The sequence below is a fragment of the Mustela nigripes genome, unplaced genomic scaffold (genome assembly GCF_022355385.1).
Source record: "Mustela nigripes isolate SB6536 unplaced genomic scaffold, MUSNIG.SB6536 HiC_scaffold_485, whole genome shotgun sequence".
Taxonomy (NCBI): domain Eukaryota; kingdom Metazoa; phylum Chordata; class Mammalia; order Carnivora; family Mustelidae; genus Mustela; species Mustela nigripes.
In genome coordinates, this window is record NW_026739892.1 from 2,183 (window position 1) to 22,967 (window position 20,785).

General features: G+C 37.7%; 1 protein-coding gene and 1 pseudogene across 1 annotated transcript; one reads left to right on the forward strand and one right to left on the reverse strand.

Annotated features, from left to right (window-relative positions):
• Window positions 1-6,271: 6,271 nt before the first annotated feature.
• Window positions 6,272-16,221, reverse strand: LOC132008608 (olfactory receptor 8B3-like). Its single transcript, XM_059387224.1, has 2 exons — window positions 16,202-16,221; window positions 6,272-7,202 (listed from the first exon to the last, which is right to left on the reverse strand). The coding sequence occupies exons 1-2, from the start codon at window positions 16,219-16,221 to the stop codon at window positions 6,272-6,274; spliced, it is 951 nt and encodes a 316-aa protein (XP_059243207.1).
• LOC132008607 (HUWE1-associated protein modifying stress responses 1-like) lies at window positions 12,589-13,125 on the forward strand (annotated as a pseudogene).
• Window positions 16,222-20,785: the final 4,564 nt, after the last annotated feature.

The following is a 20,785-nucleotide window of genomic DNA, read 5'->3' on the forward strand; positions in this document are numbered from 1 at the left end:
GATTTTATTTATTTGACAGACAGAGATCACAATTAGGCAGAGAGGCAGGCAGAGAGAGAGGAGGAAGCAGGCTCCCTGCAGAGCGGAGAGCCCGATGCGGGGCTCAATCCCAGGACACAGGGATCATGACCTAAGCCGAAGGCAGGGGCTTTAACCCACTGAGCCACCCAGGCGCCCCCTATGCACAGTTCTAAGAGGAAAGTCTGGGGCACAGTCACTTGCCATTTCTAGCACTTACCTGAAGTCTCTGGGATTGTGTTAGTAAAACAGTAAATCATAACTTTAGCATTGTCCATGCTTGTGGATTTCACATCTATAAAGGGATGTTTTAGCAAAGTGGTTAGAGAGTGGGAGTGTTACAGATGCCTGGGTGGCTCAATTGGTTTAGCAACTGCCTACAACTCGGGCCATGATCCTGGAGTCTTAGGATGAGTCCCACGTCGGGCTCCCTGCTCAACAGAGAGTCTGCCTCTCCCTCTGACCTTTCCCCTTCTCATACTCTCTCTCACTCTCTTTCTCTCAAATAAATAAATAAAATCTTAAAAAAATAAAGAAGAGTGGGAGTGTTGGAGCTGAGCTTGATGGGTGATGGGTATTAAGGAGGGCACTTTGATATGATGAGCTCAGTGTTGTATGCACGTGATGAATCACTGAATTCTACTCCTGAAATCAATAAAGTTTAAATAAAAATTTGAAAATAAAAAATAAATAAATAAATAAATAAAAACTTAAAAAGAAAGAGAGAGAGGGTGGGCCCTCAAGTCAAATCTGGACTTGAAAATCCTTAATTGTGAGACTGAAGACAGTGATATAACTTCTCTGGCCCTTGTATGTATGTTTTCATATCTATCTAATACCAATGTACAGATACAAAATGAGTTTTAAAGGAGAAATTTCATAGGGTTGTTGTGGGGATTAAAGGAGTTAAATCATATAAAGTATTGGAAACATGCCTGACACATAAAAAGAGCCTAAGTGTTGGTATCCCTCCCCTATTTCCAATCCATATTCATTATATCAAGATTTTTCAACCTTGGCACTATTGACATTTTGGACTAGATAACTCTTTTTTTGGGGGGGGGGGACTAGATAATTCTTCATTGTGAAGCTGTCCTGTGTATCCTAAGAAGAAAGCATCCCTGGCCTCTACCCATTAGATTCAAGTAGTATCCACCACCACCACGTGTGACAATCAAAATGTTCTCCAGAAACTGGCATATATCCCTTAGGTGGTAAAATCACTCATTTTGAGAAATGCAGATCCGTATGTAGATCCATAGCTACATGTAGGTGGACTTCCATAAATGCCTCTCAAAAAGGTCTATCTTATGTGCCTCAGGCTCAAAGTGTTCAAAACTAAAGTCAGCCCATTTTTTGCATCATCCAGGGAACTAATCTACAAACTAATCTTAACGCAACTTCCTCTCACTGGTCATCTTCATCCAGTCTCCAATTCCCAGAGAATCCAACTCCTTGAAATATTTGGCTTTCCTTCTTACACAGCTTCTATATTCTCTCTTCATCTCTAATTTAGATTACTCTAATAGTTTCTAACCAGTATTCCTACTAAAATGAGAATTTGTAACTTTTTCTACCCTGTACCATCACTGTACAAACATATGCACTCTCTTCTTGCTCTCTATTCCTAATTCCTACTGTTACATCGTTGTAATAGTAAAGTAGGTGAGTTAATGCCGCTTTAAATCCCTTTTTTGTCATGTTGGTGAGTTTCGAGAAGAAACAGAGACAAGTTGCTTATCTTAGTCTTCCATCTTTAACCAGAGTCCTCCACTGCAATTCTAGGATGAAACCTAGAAGCATACTAAGTCCAGAGGAACCTGGAGTCTGGAATGTAATATTCTAGGTCCTGAGAGTCTTATTCTACCCAAAGTAGATGGTGCATGAGGGCTAACACTCCATAAATAGACTTTCTTTAGAGATTTTCCTGACTCACTACATTTAATGAACAATTTTTGAGCATCTAGACTATAAGACAGAGTGAACACACACAAAATGAGGTACAGGTCTTGACCCAATGATTTCTCAATATAGCCAAGGAAACTGAGATTTGTACCACTCTTAGCTATTGTTAGCTGGTCACTGTGCTAGATTCTCTATTCACCTTCCCTTTTGTCCTCCTCATGCCCACCCTCTAAATCAGACAGGAAGGGGTTCATTGACTGCTCCATGGTCAAGACAGCAAGTGCCAGAGCAACATTTATATTTAAGTGTCTATGAACCCAGAACTGATTTCTTTTACCATTACACTATGCAGAATTGTGTGGTATACGTGAAATATTTTGTAGAAGGTGCATTAGGAATCCTTCAAATTAAGTGACAGAAATTCAAGCTGGATCTGTCTAGATAAACCAGCCTATACCACAAAAGTGTGTAAAGCTGCTAAGCTGAGGATGTACATGGTTCCTTGTATAGCTGTATAGGACTAAGTTATTCATGTTCATGTCTCTCTTCCCACTTTTTGTTCTTCTTGGTTCTATTCAGTTTTTTTTTTTTAATTATTTCTTTTCAGTGTAACAGTATTCATTGTTTTTGCACCACACCCAGTGCTCCATGCAATACGTGCCCTCCCTAATACTCACCACCTGGCTCCCCCAACCTCCCAACCCCCACCCCTTCAAAACCCTCAGGTTGTTTTTCAGAGTCCATGGTCTCTCATGGTTCTATTCAGTTTTAATCTCAGATGAGTTCTCCCCATGTAGCAAAAATAGAACCATCAAAATCCCTACATTTAATCTTACCAACTCAGTAACTCTAGGGAGAAAAGAAAAGTTAAAAAAAACAGTTATGGTAGAAAAGAGAAGTTAAATGTCTACTTCTGACTAAATCACTGCTGTCAAGGTTTGGAATGTGCTGATAGGCAAGATAATGTCTCCTAAAGTGAACAAATCAATCCATCAAAATCACATAAAATGTGCTACCTGTAATAGGCAAGGTACAGTCAGAAAAACAAATGGTATAATATGTGCTTCTTATGGAGTATATTTAAAACAAAGAATTGGTTTATTCAGATATTGCAAGATGGAAAGACAAAAACATTGAAAAATATAAAGACTATTAAACTACATAAAATAGCTACCACACTCATAACTGGTAGAACACATGGAAAGAGGAAGCATGATCAGATTCTAGAATCTCAGTTTGAATTAGGATTAGTGCTTGGAGGAAAGGAGGGTTTGAAAGTGCTTGGACGTCTGAAGTAGAGGTTCCCCCAGTGCTGGGTCCAACATGGAGGGAGACCAATGAGGAGGCCAATAAGTGCTTGAGCCTCTCAAGGGGCAGAGACCATGCAATGAAGCAAGGGAGGACAGTGCAGCTGCCCAGGGAGTGTTGTCCAGCTACTGACTATGCATCTAAGGAGGTGCAGAAAGTTAAACACATTTCCATGTGTTTATTGGCCATTTGTGTGCCTTTCTTTGGGACTTTTGGGCTTTCAAATAATTTGCCCATTTATGAAATGGTCTTTTATTATTGAGGTATCTTTTAATTTTTAACTTGTTATATGTAATGGTTACAACACCTTTATCAGAGACTCAGATACAGGTATGCAAATCTTCTTCAAATCTGTGGCTTGCCTGTGAATTTTTTTGGTAAACTGATGCTCTAATATTAATGAAATTTATTTTGTCTTTGTTTTTTTTTTTTTTTGAGTTTGGTGCTTTCTAGAATATGTCTAAGAAATCTATGTCTATACCAACATACTTTCTTCTGTTTTTTTCTAGAAGATTTATGTTTAAACTTTACATGTATAGTCTGATCCATTTAAAATTAATCATTGTATATGGTGTGTGAGGTAGAGATCGATCACTTAATTGTTTTCTCAAGAACAGAATTTCCAGAATCAGTTGCTTAAAATATTTTCCTATCCCTATGGATTTACTCTGTTGCCTGGTCAAAAATGAATTGACTCTATAAGTAAGGATCTCTTTCTGAACCTTCTGTGCTGTACCATGACTTATTTATCTATCTTTTAAAAAACCGATCTTTCTTCATTATCAAAGCCTAAATTTAAGTGTTAAAATCAGTTAGTGTAAACCTTCTGTGTCATCTAGAGGTCCCCAAGGAGCAGAAGAAATAATTAGACCTCCAAGGCATTTATTGTGGCAAATAGCTGTGAAGGATAAAATGGGAGAGAGAGGGAGTCAGTGATAAAGATCTTCAAACTGGGTTCAAACTCTGACACCTAAGAAAGAAGAGAGAGAAGGAAAGACATGGTAGGAAAATCTCAGACTACAGTGCATTTCCAGAATGTCTCTGTTAGGATTAAGGGAAGTACCTAAACAAAGAATGCCTATCAGAAGACACCTATGTTACACTGCTATTGGCCAGCCCCTCTATGACCCATCACACTAAGTCATTGGCTGGGGACATCTCAGAGTGAGCATGGACTCTGCCTGAGCACAACAGTGAATCCAAAGGAGTATAAGCTATAGACATCAGTCAACAATGCTTCCCACAGCTGGTTCTCTTGAAGAGTTGAGCAGCACCTCCTTATGACTGCCACAGTCCACTCCCACAAACAAATTATACCCCAAAGTTCTTTCTGATTTATTATTGCTATTATATTATATTAATTTTATTAATTGATATATCATTATATATTTATTAATATAATTTATTGATTTAGCAGTAAACATTATTGTTGTTATTCAAACAAGATAATCCAATTCAACAAGTATTTCTTGTCCTCCCAATATATCTGACATTCTAAATATACAAATGAGAAAAACATTGAGAAACAGGAAAATTATAGAAAACAGTATATACTTTAAATCCTTATTATCTTCTTGGTGAGACAAAGTGCTATGGTCAAATGTTGAAATCCTAACCCGCAAACATATCAGGATGTGGGGCCTTTTGAAGGTGCTTAGGTCATGACAATGGAGTTCTCATGAGGGTGATTTGTGCCTTATAAAAACAGCTCTAGGAGCACGCCTATGTGGCTCAGTGGGTTAAAGCCTCTGCCTTCAGCTCAGGTGATCTCAAGGTCCTGGAATCAAGCCCCGCATGGGGGGTGGGGGGAGGCGGTCTCTGCTCAACAGGGAGCCTGCTTCCCCCTCTCTCTCTCTGCCTGCCTCTCTGCCTAATTGTGATTTCTGTCAAATAAATAAAATCTTTAAAAAATAAAAATTAAAAAATAAAATAAAAACAGCTCCATATAGATCACTAGTGCCTTCCACTATGTAAGGATATAAGAAGAGGTGTGTGACTTAAAAGAGTACCCACAGTCATTCGTACTGGCATCCTGATCTTGGACTTACAGCCTCCAGAACTGTGAGAAATAAATTTCCATTGTTTATTAGCCACCAACTCTGTAGTATTCTGTTATAACAGTCCAAATGGACTAAGACACAGACAAGTAAGCTCACAAAATGTTGCTAGGAATAGTTTATTATCATTAGTATATACCCTTTTTTCATTATAAACATCATTAAAAAGGTAAAATAATGTCTAACATGTTTCTCCCAATATGCATTATTTTCTTTTAAGTGATAAATAACAGACTACAGTGAGAACTTTAGGCTCTTTTTCAAAATATCTGATATACCAGTCATCCCCTATATTTGGATCCTGAGATACATATGTATGATTTCTGTAGTCATACTATGTTAATACTATTTTTGGCAATAAAAGGTGGAGTCATATGTATTCACTTCAGTATTAAATGAACTGGGCTGACTGAGGTTCCCAAATGCAGGTGCTATGTAATACAGATTTGACCATTTTCAAAGGGAACAAGAGAGAACAGAATAATAAAAAGAAAGTTAGTAAGAAGATAGAACAAAATTAAAAGAGCAAAAGGATTTGATTATACTTTAAGCTATATACATAGTTTGTAATGAACACATCTCATAGAAGCCTGTTGCCTATACCAGAGACAATATGGAAAAGAAAAAGAATGTTTCTAAAGTAATTCACACTTCTGGGTTTAGGTGGGCAAGCTGTAATTTCAACTTTCTGGCACTTGGGAATTTTATCATACTTGTCCAGGTTAGGAATAAAAAAGAATCTGTACAACTTGTTCTTTTTATAAAGATGTTATTAGTTATTTAGTAAACTATTATCAGGTACAGGAATATGGAAGCAAAAAATGAGATAACTTAGGGAAATGACATAAGGGAAATGATAAGATGAATCTATTAAAACACAGATAACACAATCTGCAGAAATATAGATAATGATCAAAACCTCTTCCTGAAAAATACTAACTAAAATTTTTAAAAATCAAATTCCTTTACATTATACCTTGTAACTACAGCATGTTTCTTCTCCATATTTTAATCAGGGCATTCTGCAGTGTAACCTTGATATCCTTGTTCCTCAAACTGTAGATCAGAGGATTGAGCATGGGTACCACATTAGTATAGAAAACTGAAGAAATTTTTCCCAGGTCCATAGATTCAGGAGAATATTTAAGATACATGAATGCTGCTGACCCAAAAAAAAGAGAAAGAGCAATGATGTGAGAGCTGCAGGTACTGAAGGCTTTTGATCGTCCTTGAGCAGATCTGATATGAAGAATGCTAGTGAGGATAAAGACATAAGAAATCAGGATGGTAAAACTGGGTACTGTGATATTAATTCCCACAACTATCAGAACTACCACCTCATTGACATAGGTGCTGGTGCAAGAGAGTTGGAGAAGAGGAAGAATGTCACACAGGTAATGGTTGATGATATTGACATGGCAGAAGGTCAGTCTAAGCATGCAGCCTGTGTGGGCAGAGGCTCCAGCAAATCCCATCATGTATGCTGCAACAGTTAGCAAGCAACAGACCCGATGGGACATGGTGACCCTATACAGCAATGGATGACAGATGGCCACATAGCGGTCATAGGCCATTGACGTCAACATGTAGCATTCCGAGATGACAAAAAAGAGAAAGAAAAACAGCTGTGTCATGCACCGAACATAGGAGATGATGTTCTCCCTTGATACAAAGTTCTTCAGCATCTTGGGGGTGAAAACAGAAGAGTAACAGAGATCAATGAAGGATAGGTTGAAGAGGAAGTAGTACATGGGGGTGTGGAGGTGAGAGTCGAAACCAATGAGAATGATCAAGCCAAGGTTCCCCACCACGGTGACAATGTAGATCATCAGAAACAGGAAAAAGAGGGGTTGCTGGAGCTCTGGGCGGTCTGTTAATCCAGCAAGAAGAAATTCAGTCACTGAGGAGTCATTTCTAACCAATATTGTCTTCTTTGGAAATCTGTGAGGACAGAAGAAAGTCCCGTTAATAGAAACCCCAGCTTTCCCCCCGTCCTTACACACTCTTAACTATGAGAAGAAGACTCAGACCAGCAAATAAGTCCTCCTTCACTCCACAGGGTCAGAGTGGACTAGCACATACTCCTTTCAACATTAAAACCACTCTGTCTTGTTTCATGAGCAGCACGTGACAAACAACTGCTCCCGTCTTTACTAGAAGATACAGGGATGGAGCAGTTGAGGATAAAGGCTACCTGTTGGTGAGCTTTGGTAGAGGAGAGCTATCCCCATCTCTGCTTCCCACTCATCCTACCCTTCACTTCGTAATTCCTACTCATGTTTCCATTACCCTACCACATATGTCAGTTCCCCCGTGATGACTATCAAAAAAGAGAAAAATCTGCTAGAGTAGCAACCATCCAGATGTTTTGCTTCCTAGAAGGAAGTGTCTCAGAGGGTTTCCAAATCCTTTACTACAAGAATCCACGAAGTCAATTACTGATAACACTTATTGAAGAGACCTTTGGTAGCCTAAGATTTGTAGTTAACTAGACATTGGGTGCTTCTACACATTCACCTCCTTTGTTCCCTCCTAGCTGGAAAGATAATGAACAAAGCAAAGTAGATGAGTTTCCTTTGCTTTGCAGGAGGGCATGAAACATTTGAATGTTGATTAAATTAGTAACATTTGTGGAAATATATCAATCTGTATACTGACTATAACATGTAAACCTTTCCATATGTATAGTATATTTCAGCAAAAAAATATTTCTAGAAAAAAAACCCAAAACTTTTCTTCCTCCGATGTGCCTATTTTCTGACCATGTCACTTGAAGCTGCTGTAGGTCTCCTGTTACCAAACTGAGAATGATCCCAACACCAGAAGGGTGTGCTGAGAATAATGCAGGCAGTGAGGTCAGAGTTGCATATTTGAGTTTCTTGTTATTAAAAATAAATACTTATCACCATTTTTCAGCAACAGAGTAAGAGAAAAATAGAAATTTGCATAACCCACTTTCCTTCCATTGTGAGAACTCAGTGCGGAGTCTTTGTGAGTTTCACCTCCACTGTCCTAGAGGAACTGACTTTTTTAATATCAAAACTGAGCAGATAGTCACAGGATTTCTTCATTTATAGGCCAAAGAGCAATAGCATAGATCTCCCAGACTGAATGTTCCAGGAGTCGGTCTGAGGAGTAGATCAAACTTCTAGTTGTAAATTTACTAAGAGAGTTTGAAGGGAAACCACATGCTAACATGAGATGTACCATGTCATAGAGAACAAGGCTTTTGCATAAGGCTTATAATTCTTTTGGACCTCATTAGAAATCTAGGTATAGGTCTCCCCTAAGATCTTCCTATCATGATATATTCTACAGGGAAGAAATTAATGTCTGAGTTTATACCCTAATTGTGACAGTAAATGTTAATTTCCCATCAGGGATTATATATTCCCTAGGTTTTACAAGAAAGGACCCTCTGCTGTCCCTTATAAAGATGCAGATAAATAGAATCTAAAAAATGTCACTAATTATCTTTCTAGGTAACACATTTGTTTTAGCAGAACTTGTGAACTGAACAGTAATGTTTATTTATTATGCTCTTTTTAATATTTTGAGAACCTTCAAATAATCATTGTTTATGCATATTTTATAGGCATATAGTAAAAGGATACTTTTATTGTGTTTGCAGGTAATTGTTTAATGAGAAGTTATTTGATAGACTAAGAATCCGTTATCCCATGAAACTGTTCTGACTCAATGTCTTTGCTTTCAACATTAAGAAGTAAATCTATAAGAAAAATAGGTGTTAGAAGGCTCCCATTTCAAGAAAATATTACCTTGGAATTTCAGCATATATATTAATTTCTACTGGTGCTTGTGAGAAGGCATCTAAATTTTTCTTAAATGAGTATAGATTCACAGGTAATTGTAAAAATAATATATGGATTCCCTTGAACTCCATCCAGATTCCTATCACAGTGACATCTTCAACAACTGTAGTATAAAAGCAAAACTGGGAAACTGAGTTCGGTACAATAACTAGACTTTAGGACTGCAGATGCTATTCAGTTTTCAGTGGTTTTACATGTACTGAGTGTTTCTGGTGTGTGTGTGTGTGTGTGTGTGTGTGTGTGTGTGTGTGACTGTGCATAGATCAATTCAATCTGATCCCTTGTATAGATTCATGTACTGACCATCACAATTAGGATACAGAAGTTCTATTACTTTATTCTACCCCTTTATAGTCACACCAATCCCCCTCCCCTGCATCTATCTTCCAGCAACCACCAACCTGTTCTCCATCTCTACAGTTGATGCCTTTAGAGAACAAGAAATGAAATCATATAATATGTAACCTCTAAATTTAGCTTTTTTTTTTGCTTGAATATTTGTGGTTTTTTAAAATTATTTAAATTCAATTTAGTTAACATATAGTAGTATATTATTAGTTTCAGGGGTAGAATTTAGTGATTCATCAGTTGCATATAACACCCAGTTCTCATTACATCATGTGCCCTCCTTAAGGCCCATCACCTAGTTACCCCATCCCTTCACTCCCCTCCCCTTCAGCAACCTTGTTTGTTTCCTAGAGTTCACTCTCTCTCATGGTTTACCTGCCTCTCTGTTTTCATCTTATTTTATTTTTCCTTCCCATCCCCTGTGTTCATCTGTTTTGTTTTTTAAATTCCATATATGAGTGAAATCATATGGTGTTTGTCTTTCTCTGACTAACTTATTTGGCTTAGCTTAATACCCTCTAGTTCCATCCATGTTGTTGCCAATGGAAGATTTCTGATGGTTGAGTAATATTCCAGTGTATGTGTGTGTATCACATCTTCTTTATCTAGTCATCTGTCGATGGACCCCTGAGTTTAGCTTTTTGCCTAAGTATGATGTCCAAAAATTAAATTCAATATCCATGGCTCTATGTTATGGTAGAGAAAGAACAAATGTCCTTTGAGAAGAATTTCAAGAATAACTCCTCTCAAGGACATAGAGCTTAATTCCTCTCCCTTAGACTTAATGACTTGATTCCGAAGAACTGAGTATGCAAAGGGGGAAAACAGTGTATTTTTCTCCCTGACAGACACCACCTTAAGCAATTCACCAAAGTTAACATCACTAGCGATAAGTCATATTGATATCCAACAGACCATGGCAGGCGCCTCACTCTATGTTACTCTTTCAAAATGTACAACCCAATCTAATAATCAAAAAGCAGCGTATAAACCCAAATAAGGGCATTATTCAACTTATCTATCTATACTCTTCAAAATCATTATAGTCATTTAAAAAAGGCAAAGACTGAGAAAATAGAGATCAGGGAAGACTAAGGAGAAATAACAACTAAATGCATTGCAGAATCCTACTAGGATCCAGGAACAGAAAAATTTCATTAGTGAAAAAAATTTCTTACTCTATATTTTTCTCTCTATATATAATCCAGATGTTAGAATTATTTGACAAGAATTTTAATGCAGTAAACATAAAACTGTTTCAATGAGCAATGATAAATATTCTTAAAACAAATTATAAAATAAAATATTTTAACAAGCAGAAAATTTGAAAAGAACCAAATAGGACTCTTGCTCCTGGGAGGGTGGCGATGGTATATTTTCTCTTATTCTTCCTCTTATCACAACTAAAAACCCTGGACATTATATATATAAAACAAACATAAGACATTTCTTAAAGGTAGAGAGGAAGAGATACACTTGTAACAGAACTGAGGGCTCAGCGTCAGTTCCCTGGATTACTTTTTGCATCCTACATGCCAAATTTGGAGAAGCTGGCAAAAAAAGTTTCAATAAGCACATATATTTTTAAAAATTAAATTGACAAATTGATAAAGACCAGACAAAAGCTACCTCTATCTAGGCAAAAGATCAGGATAGGGACAACCTAAAAAATTAAAATAATAATTAAAAAAAAAAAAACTGGCTCCACTTACACTCATGGTAGCAAAGACAGAGTGGGAACCAGTCTACCCTCATGAGTTTATGTTAAACTTTATCAACAAAACACACACACACACACACACACACACACACACACGTGCGTGCATGCACGAAAGTCGTCAGAGGAGGCCTAGTGGAAAGTCAGGACTTCTAATTACCCAGCATCAGTGAGACCACCCTCACCACAGCATCAGTGAAGAATATGTGGGGAGCCAGAATTCCCATTTCCATTCAGTAGTATTGAAGGGTTTCCTCCTTTGAATGTCAACAAAGGCTGAGAGGGGAACATAAATTTCTAATTCAACCTGCAGTAATAAGTTAATCCCTCCCTTCTCCCACTGGGGCAGTGTTAGGGGAAAACAAAACAAAATGAAACAAAACAAAAAACCACAGACTAAAAGGAAGATTAAAATAAGACCCAGAGTCTCATAATATAATATGAAAATGGGCAGGTTTCAATCAAAAGTCATTTGTCATACCAAGAACCAAGAAGACTATATATTAAATGAAAAAAGACAATTACAGATGCCAACATTGAGAGGTCAGAGATGTTAGATTTACCTGAAAGTCATGATAAAGATGTTTCAATAAACATTATGAACAAACTTGAAACAAATTAAAAAATGCAAAGTCTCAGCTAAGAAACAGAAAATGTCAGTGAAGAAATAAGAGAAACAAAGAAGAACAAAAGGGAAATTTTAGCTCCAATTAGTAACTTTGTGAATGGACTCAACAACAAAATGGACCAGAATCAATGAATTAGAAGGTAGAACAAGAAAGATTACACAATCTGAAGAGCAAACAAAAAAGTAACTGGGAAAAAAACTGAAGAGAATCTAAGAGGCCTATAGCACTATAACAACAACAACAAAAAAAATCCAATATTCATGTCACCACAGTCCTGGAAAGAGAAGAGAAACTGCACTAAAAGAGTGTTTAATTTGCGGGAAGTTTCAAAATTTCCCACATTTGGCAAAAGACTCAAATGTACAGATTCAAACAGGATTACACCCAAAGAAATCCACACCAAAACACAAAATAGTCAAATTTCTAAAAACCAAAGACAAAAAAATGTAATAAAAAAGAAACAATACCTTGAGTCTTTCAGGTGGGCCTGGTGGTCAGGAGCACGATGGCGGGTGTGATAGATGGCTCTGCTGGGGAGGTGAGGGTGGTGAAGGTCCATAGGTCCAAGGTGACCTTTAGCAGGGCCCATGAGGCGGGGAAGCCCCGGGGTGGGGATCATCCCCAGCAATGTGGGGCTGCAGTGTACTGGAGGCCTGGGTGGCTACAGGGAGTCATGACAAGGCTGCTCAATGATAGCACTCCTGTGCAGGGGGTCCCACATGAGGAGCATATGGTCACAGCTGTATTGTGTAAGCCGCCAAAGGTCATAGGGGATGGAGGAGCACAAGAAGGAAGGGGAGGCCCTGAACCAGGAGCAGAAGCCCAAGCACTGGTTCTCCAAGTAGGAGCCAAAATTCAGGAGGAGGTGGCAGCCACCACACTGCCAGAGCACAAGCAGCAGAAGCTGTAACACATCTTCAGAAACTCAGTCACCACCATCGCCCAGCTCTACAAAGACTGAATGTGCCAGCAGCCAGGACTTTCTCTCTGGGTCCCCTTCCAACACAGCCACTGCCATCATCAGTCTCTACAAAGAAGCATGGAGACCCATCAGTGAAATTTTGACATTGGAATTCAAATTGGCTCTCAGCTACGCAATAGGGATGCAATGGCTTGGGTTAAAAATCTCGGAACTATTGGTAGAGATTTCAGCAACTTCCTGTGTGGAAGAATTCCTCCACCACAAAACTCTAGAGCCCCACCACCACCCAAGACTGACTACAGTGTCCCCTAACGTAGCTACTTCAACAGAAACTATCTCATCAGTACAGACTGATTACCCTTCTGGAAGCCATAGTTCTGAGTTGTAAAAACTTTTTCAATACATTTCTGTGGAAAAGTGGTGAAGAGTGTCCCTGTGGACCCAATTTCACATTTAGGTTAAGGTCCAGGTAGACACTGTTTTGTTTTTGTCCATTATACTAATTATGTGTTCAGGACTTCCCACAAAGGGGATAGAAATAGACAAGAAATTCCCAAAGATACTCGATTAGGTGTTTGGATAAACTACAGTGTTACTATAAACACAGAGAACTCAGGAAGAGTTACAAAGAGTTACAAATACAAATTGTAAACGTATACATTCAGTTTTGAATATGGTGGACTTGAGTTGCCAACCGGACATCCAAGTAGAAGTATACAGCCTAATGAAGGCTAACTAAAGTTCAAGATAAAAGACCAGAATATGAAAAAAAAAAAAAAAAAAAAAGATTTGGAGAATTATTTCTGTAAAGGTTAAAGCCATGACATTATGTGAACTTAATCAGAGAGAGGGTAAAGAGAAAAAGAGCAGAGGTCAAGAAAAATATTTGGGAAATCCCTCATTTGGGTTTTATGCTTGGGATAATTTAAAACCCAACCATTACTAAAATGGGTTCCAAATATTATATTCAGACTCCTCAAAATTACAAGGGAACTAAACATTCCTCAGGACAAATTTGAAATATATCCCACAAGATAGACATTCCTTGGGCTGCAGCAATGATGGGAACTTGGAGATTCATTAAAACATGTGTTTTCTATGGAAATGTTAAGAACTCTTATTCAGGTGATGTAAGAACAAGAAACACTCCTTCTAAGTTCATGTTATATCAAATCACATTACAAGAAGAGTTTTATGCTAAGGTTCTAACCTAGAGTTGAAAGTCATTCTTTCACCTTTAATATAACCAGTGTTAATATGTGCAAATACAGAATAAGAGTAGAGAGACTCTGAGTTTATCCTTACATTGCAAAACTATTTCATTCATTTCCTTTGTTCCATATACATAAATGTCACCTTAGCCTAATTTAATTATAATAAAGTATATCAAATAATCACCCTTTCCATGAGATATACCAAACCATCTCTTGACTCCTTTATAAGCAACTCAAGCCCTATATGTTCTAATTTGTCAAATTCAGTGGTAATTTAAGCCTTATAGTGCATTATCATAAAGATGCAGAAAAGGAAAACTTATTTGTAACTGAATAGATTCTTAATTTGCAGGATTATGTCACACTGAACTAACCTGCTATAACATCCAGAAACATTAGTTAATGTATTTTTTAATGTAAATACCAGAGGTGGTAAAAAGAAAATTAAATCTGCAAGTTCCAAGAGGGAAAGGGGGAAACAGATTCTAATTCAGTAAATCTGGAGTGGGGTACTTGGTTTTGAATCTCGATAACCTCCCAGCTAATGCAGAAGCTGCTGTTCAGTTGACCAAATTTTGAGGAGAAAAACCTTAGGACATTATTCAGTGTTTAGAATGTGGCAGGTGTCTGCAACTACCACAGTTTTTTCACAGGTGAATGCCCGTTTTAGTATAGACAGAGCAACATGTTCTGGGTCTCAATAAAGGTGCATGGGTTTCAGAAAAGGGGGAAAAAAAGAAAAAATTCAAACTTACTCTAACAAAAGAAAAGGCGATGAAGAAGGTGTAAGAGATTTGGGGGAAGGGGTCAGTTAAATGCCAAATGATCTGAGCAGATACTCCCTAGACAGACCCTGGCAGTCCAGAATGAAAGCAAGTGAATAACTACTACATCTATGTGAAAAGAATAAATACCAAACATGATTTTTCATTAAAAATTCAAAAGGCCAGGAACAGTATAAAAACATAAGTTTTTTTAATATTGTAATTTTATTTTATATTTTTTAGTGTTCCAAGATTCATTGTTTATGCACCATACCTAGTGCTCCATGCAATACGTGTCCTCCTTAATAACCACATAAATTTTTAAATATATAAAACTAACCTAATTGTAAGTTCCTGGTACATATTAGGTAGTAAAATTATGAAAACTGTATTCTTTTTTTTTAGAGTATATCTAATTTTTTATTTTTTATAAACATATATTTTTATCCCCAGGGGTACAGGTCTGTGAATCACCAGGTTTACACACTTCACTGAAAACTGTATTCTGAAGAGGAGAAATTTCTCTTCTACCCTCTTTCGATCTCCAGCTGGTTCTAAGAATGAAACTGACTTAAGGCAGGTTAATGGGGGAAAACATACACATTTTAATTATTTTTACATGTGCATGGAAGCCTTCAAAAAGTGAAGACCAAAAGAAACCTCTTAGAGCCAAGTACTTACAATGCTAAGTTGGACAAAGAGTAGCAAATTATGGAAACATGACAAGGCAAAGGGGCTTTAGCTAGTATAGCTAATTGTGAAGAAGCAACTAGAAAAATAAGGTTCAACAAGGTTTATTTGTACAGACTTCTCAGTCTTGCTTTCCCATCAGTGGTGATAATAATTTTTGCCTCCCAATATAGGGAGACCATATTTCAGATAATGTTTGTAGCTATAATTATTTTATGGGGACAAGCTTTGCTACATCTCCCAAGTTCTTGTGTCATGTTTTTAATATTTTTAGACCTTTTTAAAAGTTTTCTATTTATAGGAAAATTGACAAGATAGTACAGAGTTCTCATATATCCCTCTGTACCCAGTTGGTCCTAATACTAACATTTTATAATCATATGGTACATTCTTTACAATAAATGAACCAGTATTGAGGCATTATTAATTGAAATCCATAATTGATTTAGAAATGGCTTTTATCTAATTGTCTTTCTTTTCAGGATCCCAGATTACACTTATTTGTAATGTCTCTTTAGGTTCCTGTCAGCTTTGATAGTTTCTCACACTTCCCTTGTTTTTGATGACCTTACAGTTTTGAAGAGCACTTCCTAGGTATATTATAGGGTATCCCTCTAATGGAATTTGATGATTTTGTAATGACTACACTGGGGTTATGGGCTTGGGAGAGGCAGGTCACAGAGGTAATGCCATTTTCACCATATTATATCAAGAGTATGTAGTATCCTTATGATTGATGAATATTCACTGTGACCTTGATCACATGGCTGAAGTAGTGTTTATCAGGTTTCTCCACTGTAAAGTCATGCTCTCCATACCCTAACTTCCATACTTTTAGGAAGGAGTTATACTATGAGCAGCCTACACTTAAGGAATAGGACATTATTTATTGAATTATTTATTTTTATCAATTTACCACACTTATGTCATACACTGGGTATAATCCAATACTACTTTATTTACTCAAATTTTCCAGCTCAAATTTTCCAATGGAGCTCTTTCGATTGGCTCCTACACCCCTTTGAAATACCCCCATTGTATGTGTGTGTGTGTGTGTACGTGTATGTAGAGAGAGAGCACTTCGTGGCATTACAAGATGCTTTCAGGCTCATCTTGGTTATCACCTGCCCTGGAACAGTATTAAATTCATTTCATTAGGAAATGGTACTAGAAAACAAGATCTCAATGCTAGCTGTGTTTCTTGCCACAAGAGTGTCATTCTTTTAAGGCCCTTTCAGTTGACAAGACAAAGAAATATGTTTGTATACTAACAGATGCATATACATGTATGTATGAATATGTCTATATGTAGCATCTTTATCTATATTAAGCTAAATATGAGTTCTTACTAATGTCTCCAACTCTAAACTATTACCACATTCATCATTCTAGCCTCCTTTTAATTCTACGTACTTGTAAATTCCCACCCCAACAGCAAGAAACCTGGCTCTCACCTTCCACCATCCATTTACATAATTGGTCAGTTCCAGCATACATGGACAGCAGTATCAGAATTCTTAACCCATACTCCCATAGAAACCAACCAGAGCACAGTGCTTATGAGCAGTTCCTTTGCTTTTAGTCTTACAAATTTAACTCATTTCCACCTCCTATTCCCCTTACCTCCTTCACTGAAGTTTCATAATTTTGTAATATATTAAGATTCTCCTTTCATTATTTGTGTTCCCTCCTGGTATTGTCCTGACTTCATAAATGATTTCACAGATTTTCAAACATTAAACTTCATTCTTTGTATTGTAATGCTCTATGAGTTTTGAGAAATACATAGCATCGTTTGTCTATCATTACAGTATCACAGAATAGTTTCACTGTCCTAAAAATCCTCAATCTTTCTTTTATTCATCCCTCACTGCTCCCTCAAAAAATCTGACAACCACTGACCTTTATACTGTCTCTATAGTTTTGCCTTTTCCAGAATATCAAACAGTTGGAAACAAAATAGTATGTAGCCCTTCCAGATGGCTTTTTTACTTGGAAACACATCTTCAATACTCCTACATGTTTTTCACAGCATGATAGCTCATTTCTTTTTATGTCTGAATAATATTCCCCTATACAGATATACCAAATTTAACCCATTCACTTATATTTTTTCTCTTTTAAAAGCAAGCTAAGACGTATATTTTTTTATTTTTATTTATTTTTTTTCATTTATTATTTTCAGCATAACAGTATCATTATTTATTCACCACACCCAGTGCTCCATGCAATCAGTGCCCTCTATAATACCCACCACCTGGGAACCCGACCTCCCACCCACGCCCCCGCCACTTCAAACACCTCAGATTGTTTTTCAGAGTCCATAGTCTCTCATGATTCACCTCCCCTTCCAATTTCCCCCATCCTCCTTCTCTCTAACTCCCCATGTCTCCATGCTTTTTGTTATTTTTTTAATTTCTTTTCAGTGTTCCAGAATTCATTGTTTATGCACCACACCCAGTGCTCTATGCAACATGTGCCCTCCATAATACCCATCACCAGGCTCACCCAACCTCCCACCCCCCGTCCCTCCAAAACCCTCAGATTGTTTTTCAGAGCCCACAGTCTCTCATGGTTCGTCTCCCCCTCCAATTTCCCCCAACTCCATTCTCTTCTTCATCTCCCAATGTCCTCTGTGTTACTCCTTATTCTCCACAAATAAGCAAAACCATATGATAATTGGCTCTCTCTGCTTCACTTATTTCACTCAGCATAATCTCCTCCAGTCCCGTCCATGTTGATGCAAAAGTTGGGTATTCATCCTTTTTGATGGAGACATAATACTCCATAGTATATATGGACCACATCTTCTTTATCCATTCATCCATTGAAGGGCATCTTGGTTCTTTCCACAGTTTGGCGACTGTGGTCATTGCTGCTATGAACATTGGGGTACAGATGGCCCTTCTTTTCATGACATCTGTATCTTTAGGGTAAATACCCAGGAGTGCAATTGCAGGGTCATAGGGAAGCTCTATTTTTAATTTCTTAACGAATCTCCACACTGTTCTCCAAAGTGGCTGCACCAATTTTCATTCCCAGGGAGTTCCCCTTTCTCCACATCCTCTCCAACACAGGTTGTTTCCTGTCTTGCTAATTTTGGCCATTCTAACTGGTGTGAGGTGGAATCTCAATGTGGTTTTAATTTGAATCTCCCTGATATCTAGTGATGATGAACGTTTCTTCAGTATGTCTTCATTGGAGAAGTGTCTGTTTAAGTCTTCAGCCCATTTTTTTATATGATTATCTGTTTTGTGTGTGTTGAGTTTGAGGAGTTCTTTATAGATCCTGGATATCAGACCTTTGTCTGTATTGTCATTTACTTTTAAAGATTTTATTTATTTTATTTTAGAGAGAGTATGTGTAAGCTGGGGAAGGAGAGAGGGAGAGTCCCAAGCTGACTCTGCACTGATCATGGAGCCCAGTGTGGTGCTCGATCTCATGATCCCAAGATCATGACCTGAGCCAAAAGCAAGAGTCAGAGGCTTAACCAACTAAGCCACCTAGGCACCCCTGTCCATTCACCTTTTTAAGAGCATCTTGTTTGCATTTTGGCAATCATAAATAAAGCTGCTATAAAAAATCAGATGAACGTTTTTGTATGGACATGAATTTTCAGATCAATTGGGAAATATCCAGGAGCATTATTGCTGGATTATAAGTGAAGACTATAATTTGCTTTTATGAGAAATGACTAAACTATTTTCCAAAGTAGCTGTACCACTTTGTATTACCAACAGCAAGAATGAAAGCTCCTATTGCTCCCATCCTTGCCAGCATCTGGTACTGCCAGTTTCTCAATTCTGTAGTCATTGTATTATACGGAAAATGCAAAAGACTCCACCCCCAAACTACTAGAACTCATACAGCAATTCAGTAATGTGGCAATACAAAGTCAATGTACAGAAATCAGTGGCTTTCTTATACACTAACAGTGAAAATACAGAAAGGGAAATTAGAGAATTGATTCCATTTACTATAGCACCAAGAACCATAAGATACCTGGGAATAAACCTACTCGAGGAACTACAGAACACTCATGAAAGAAATTGAAGAAAACACAAAAAGAAGACCATTCCATGCTCTTAGATCAGAAGAATAAACATTGTTAAAATGTCTCTAATGCCTAGAGCAATCTATACTTTTAATGCCATTCCAATCAAAATCCCACCGGTATTTTTCAAAGAGCTGGAGCAAATAATCCTAAAATTTGTATGGAATCAGAAGAGACCCCAAATCGCTAAGGAAATGTTGGAAAAACAAAAATAAAACTAGGGGCATCACGTTACCTGATTTCAAGCTTTATTACAAAGCTGTGGTCACCAAGGCAGCATGGTACTGACATAAAACAGGCTCAGAGACCAGTGGAACAGAGTAGAGAGCCCAGAAATGGACCCTCAACTCTATGGTCAATTAATCTTTGACAAAACAGGAAAAAATATACAGTGGAAAAAAGACAGTCTCTTCAATAAATGGTGCTGGGAAAATTGGACAGCTATGTGTAGAAGAATAAAACTTGACCATTCTCTTACACGTACACAAAGATAAAGTCAAAATGGTTAAAAGACCTCAACGTGAGACAGGAATCCATCAGAATCTTGGAGGTGAACACAGGCAATATCCTCTTCAATATCAGCCACAGCAACTTCTTTCAAGATATGTCTCCAAAGGCAAAGGAAACAAAAGCGAAAATGAACTTTTGGGACTTCATCAAGATCAAAAGCTTCTGCACAGTAAAGGAAACAGTCAACAAAACAAAGAGGCAACCCACGGAGTGGGAGAAGATATTTGCAAATGACAGTACAGACAAAAGGCTGATATCCAGGATCTATAAGGAACTTCTCAAACTCAACACACACAAAACAGATAATCAGGTCAAAAAAATAGGCAGAAGACATGAACAGACACTTCTCCAATAAAGACATACAAATGACTATCAGACACATGAAAAAATGTTCATCATCACTAGCCCTCAGGGAGATTCAAACCAAAACCACATTGAGATTCCACCTCACACCAGTTAGGATAAGGAAGATGTGGTCCATATACACTATGGAGTATTATGTCTCCATCAGAAAGGATGAATACCCAACTTTTGCATCAACATGGATGGACTAGAAGAGATTATGCTGAGTGAAATAAGTGAAGCAGAGAGAGTCAATTATCATATGGTTTCACTTATTTGTGGAGCATAACAAATAACATGGAGGACATAGGGAGATGGAGAGGAGAAGGGAGTTGAGGAAAGTTGGAGGGGGAGATGAACCATGAGAGACTATGGACTCTGAAAAACAACCTGAGGGTTTTGAAGGGGTGGGGGTGGGAGGTTGGAGGAACCAGGTGGTGGGTATTATAGAGGGCATGGATTGCATGGAGCACT

Excerpts from the sequence above, each read along its gene's own strand:
- LOC132008608 (XM_059387224.1), bottom strand. The coding sequence starts at position 16,221 with ATGGAGAGCATGACTTTACA. Across the intron at positions 7,203-16,201 it reads ATGGAGAGCATGACTTTACA|AAATGACTCCTCAGTGACTG; the intron begins GTGGAGAAACCT and ends AATATTGGTTAG.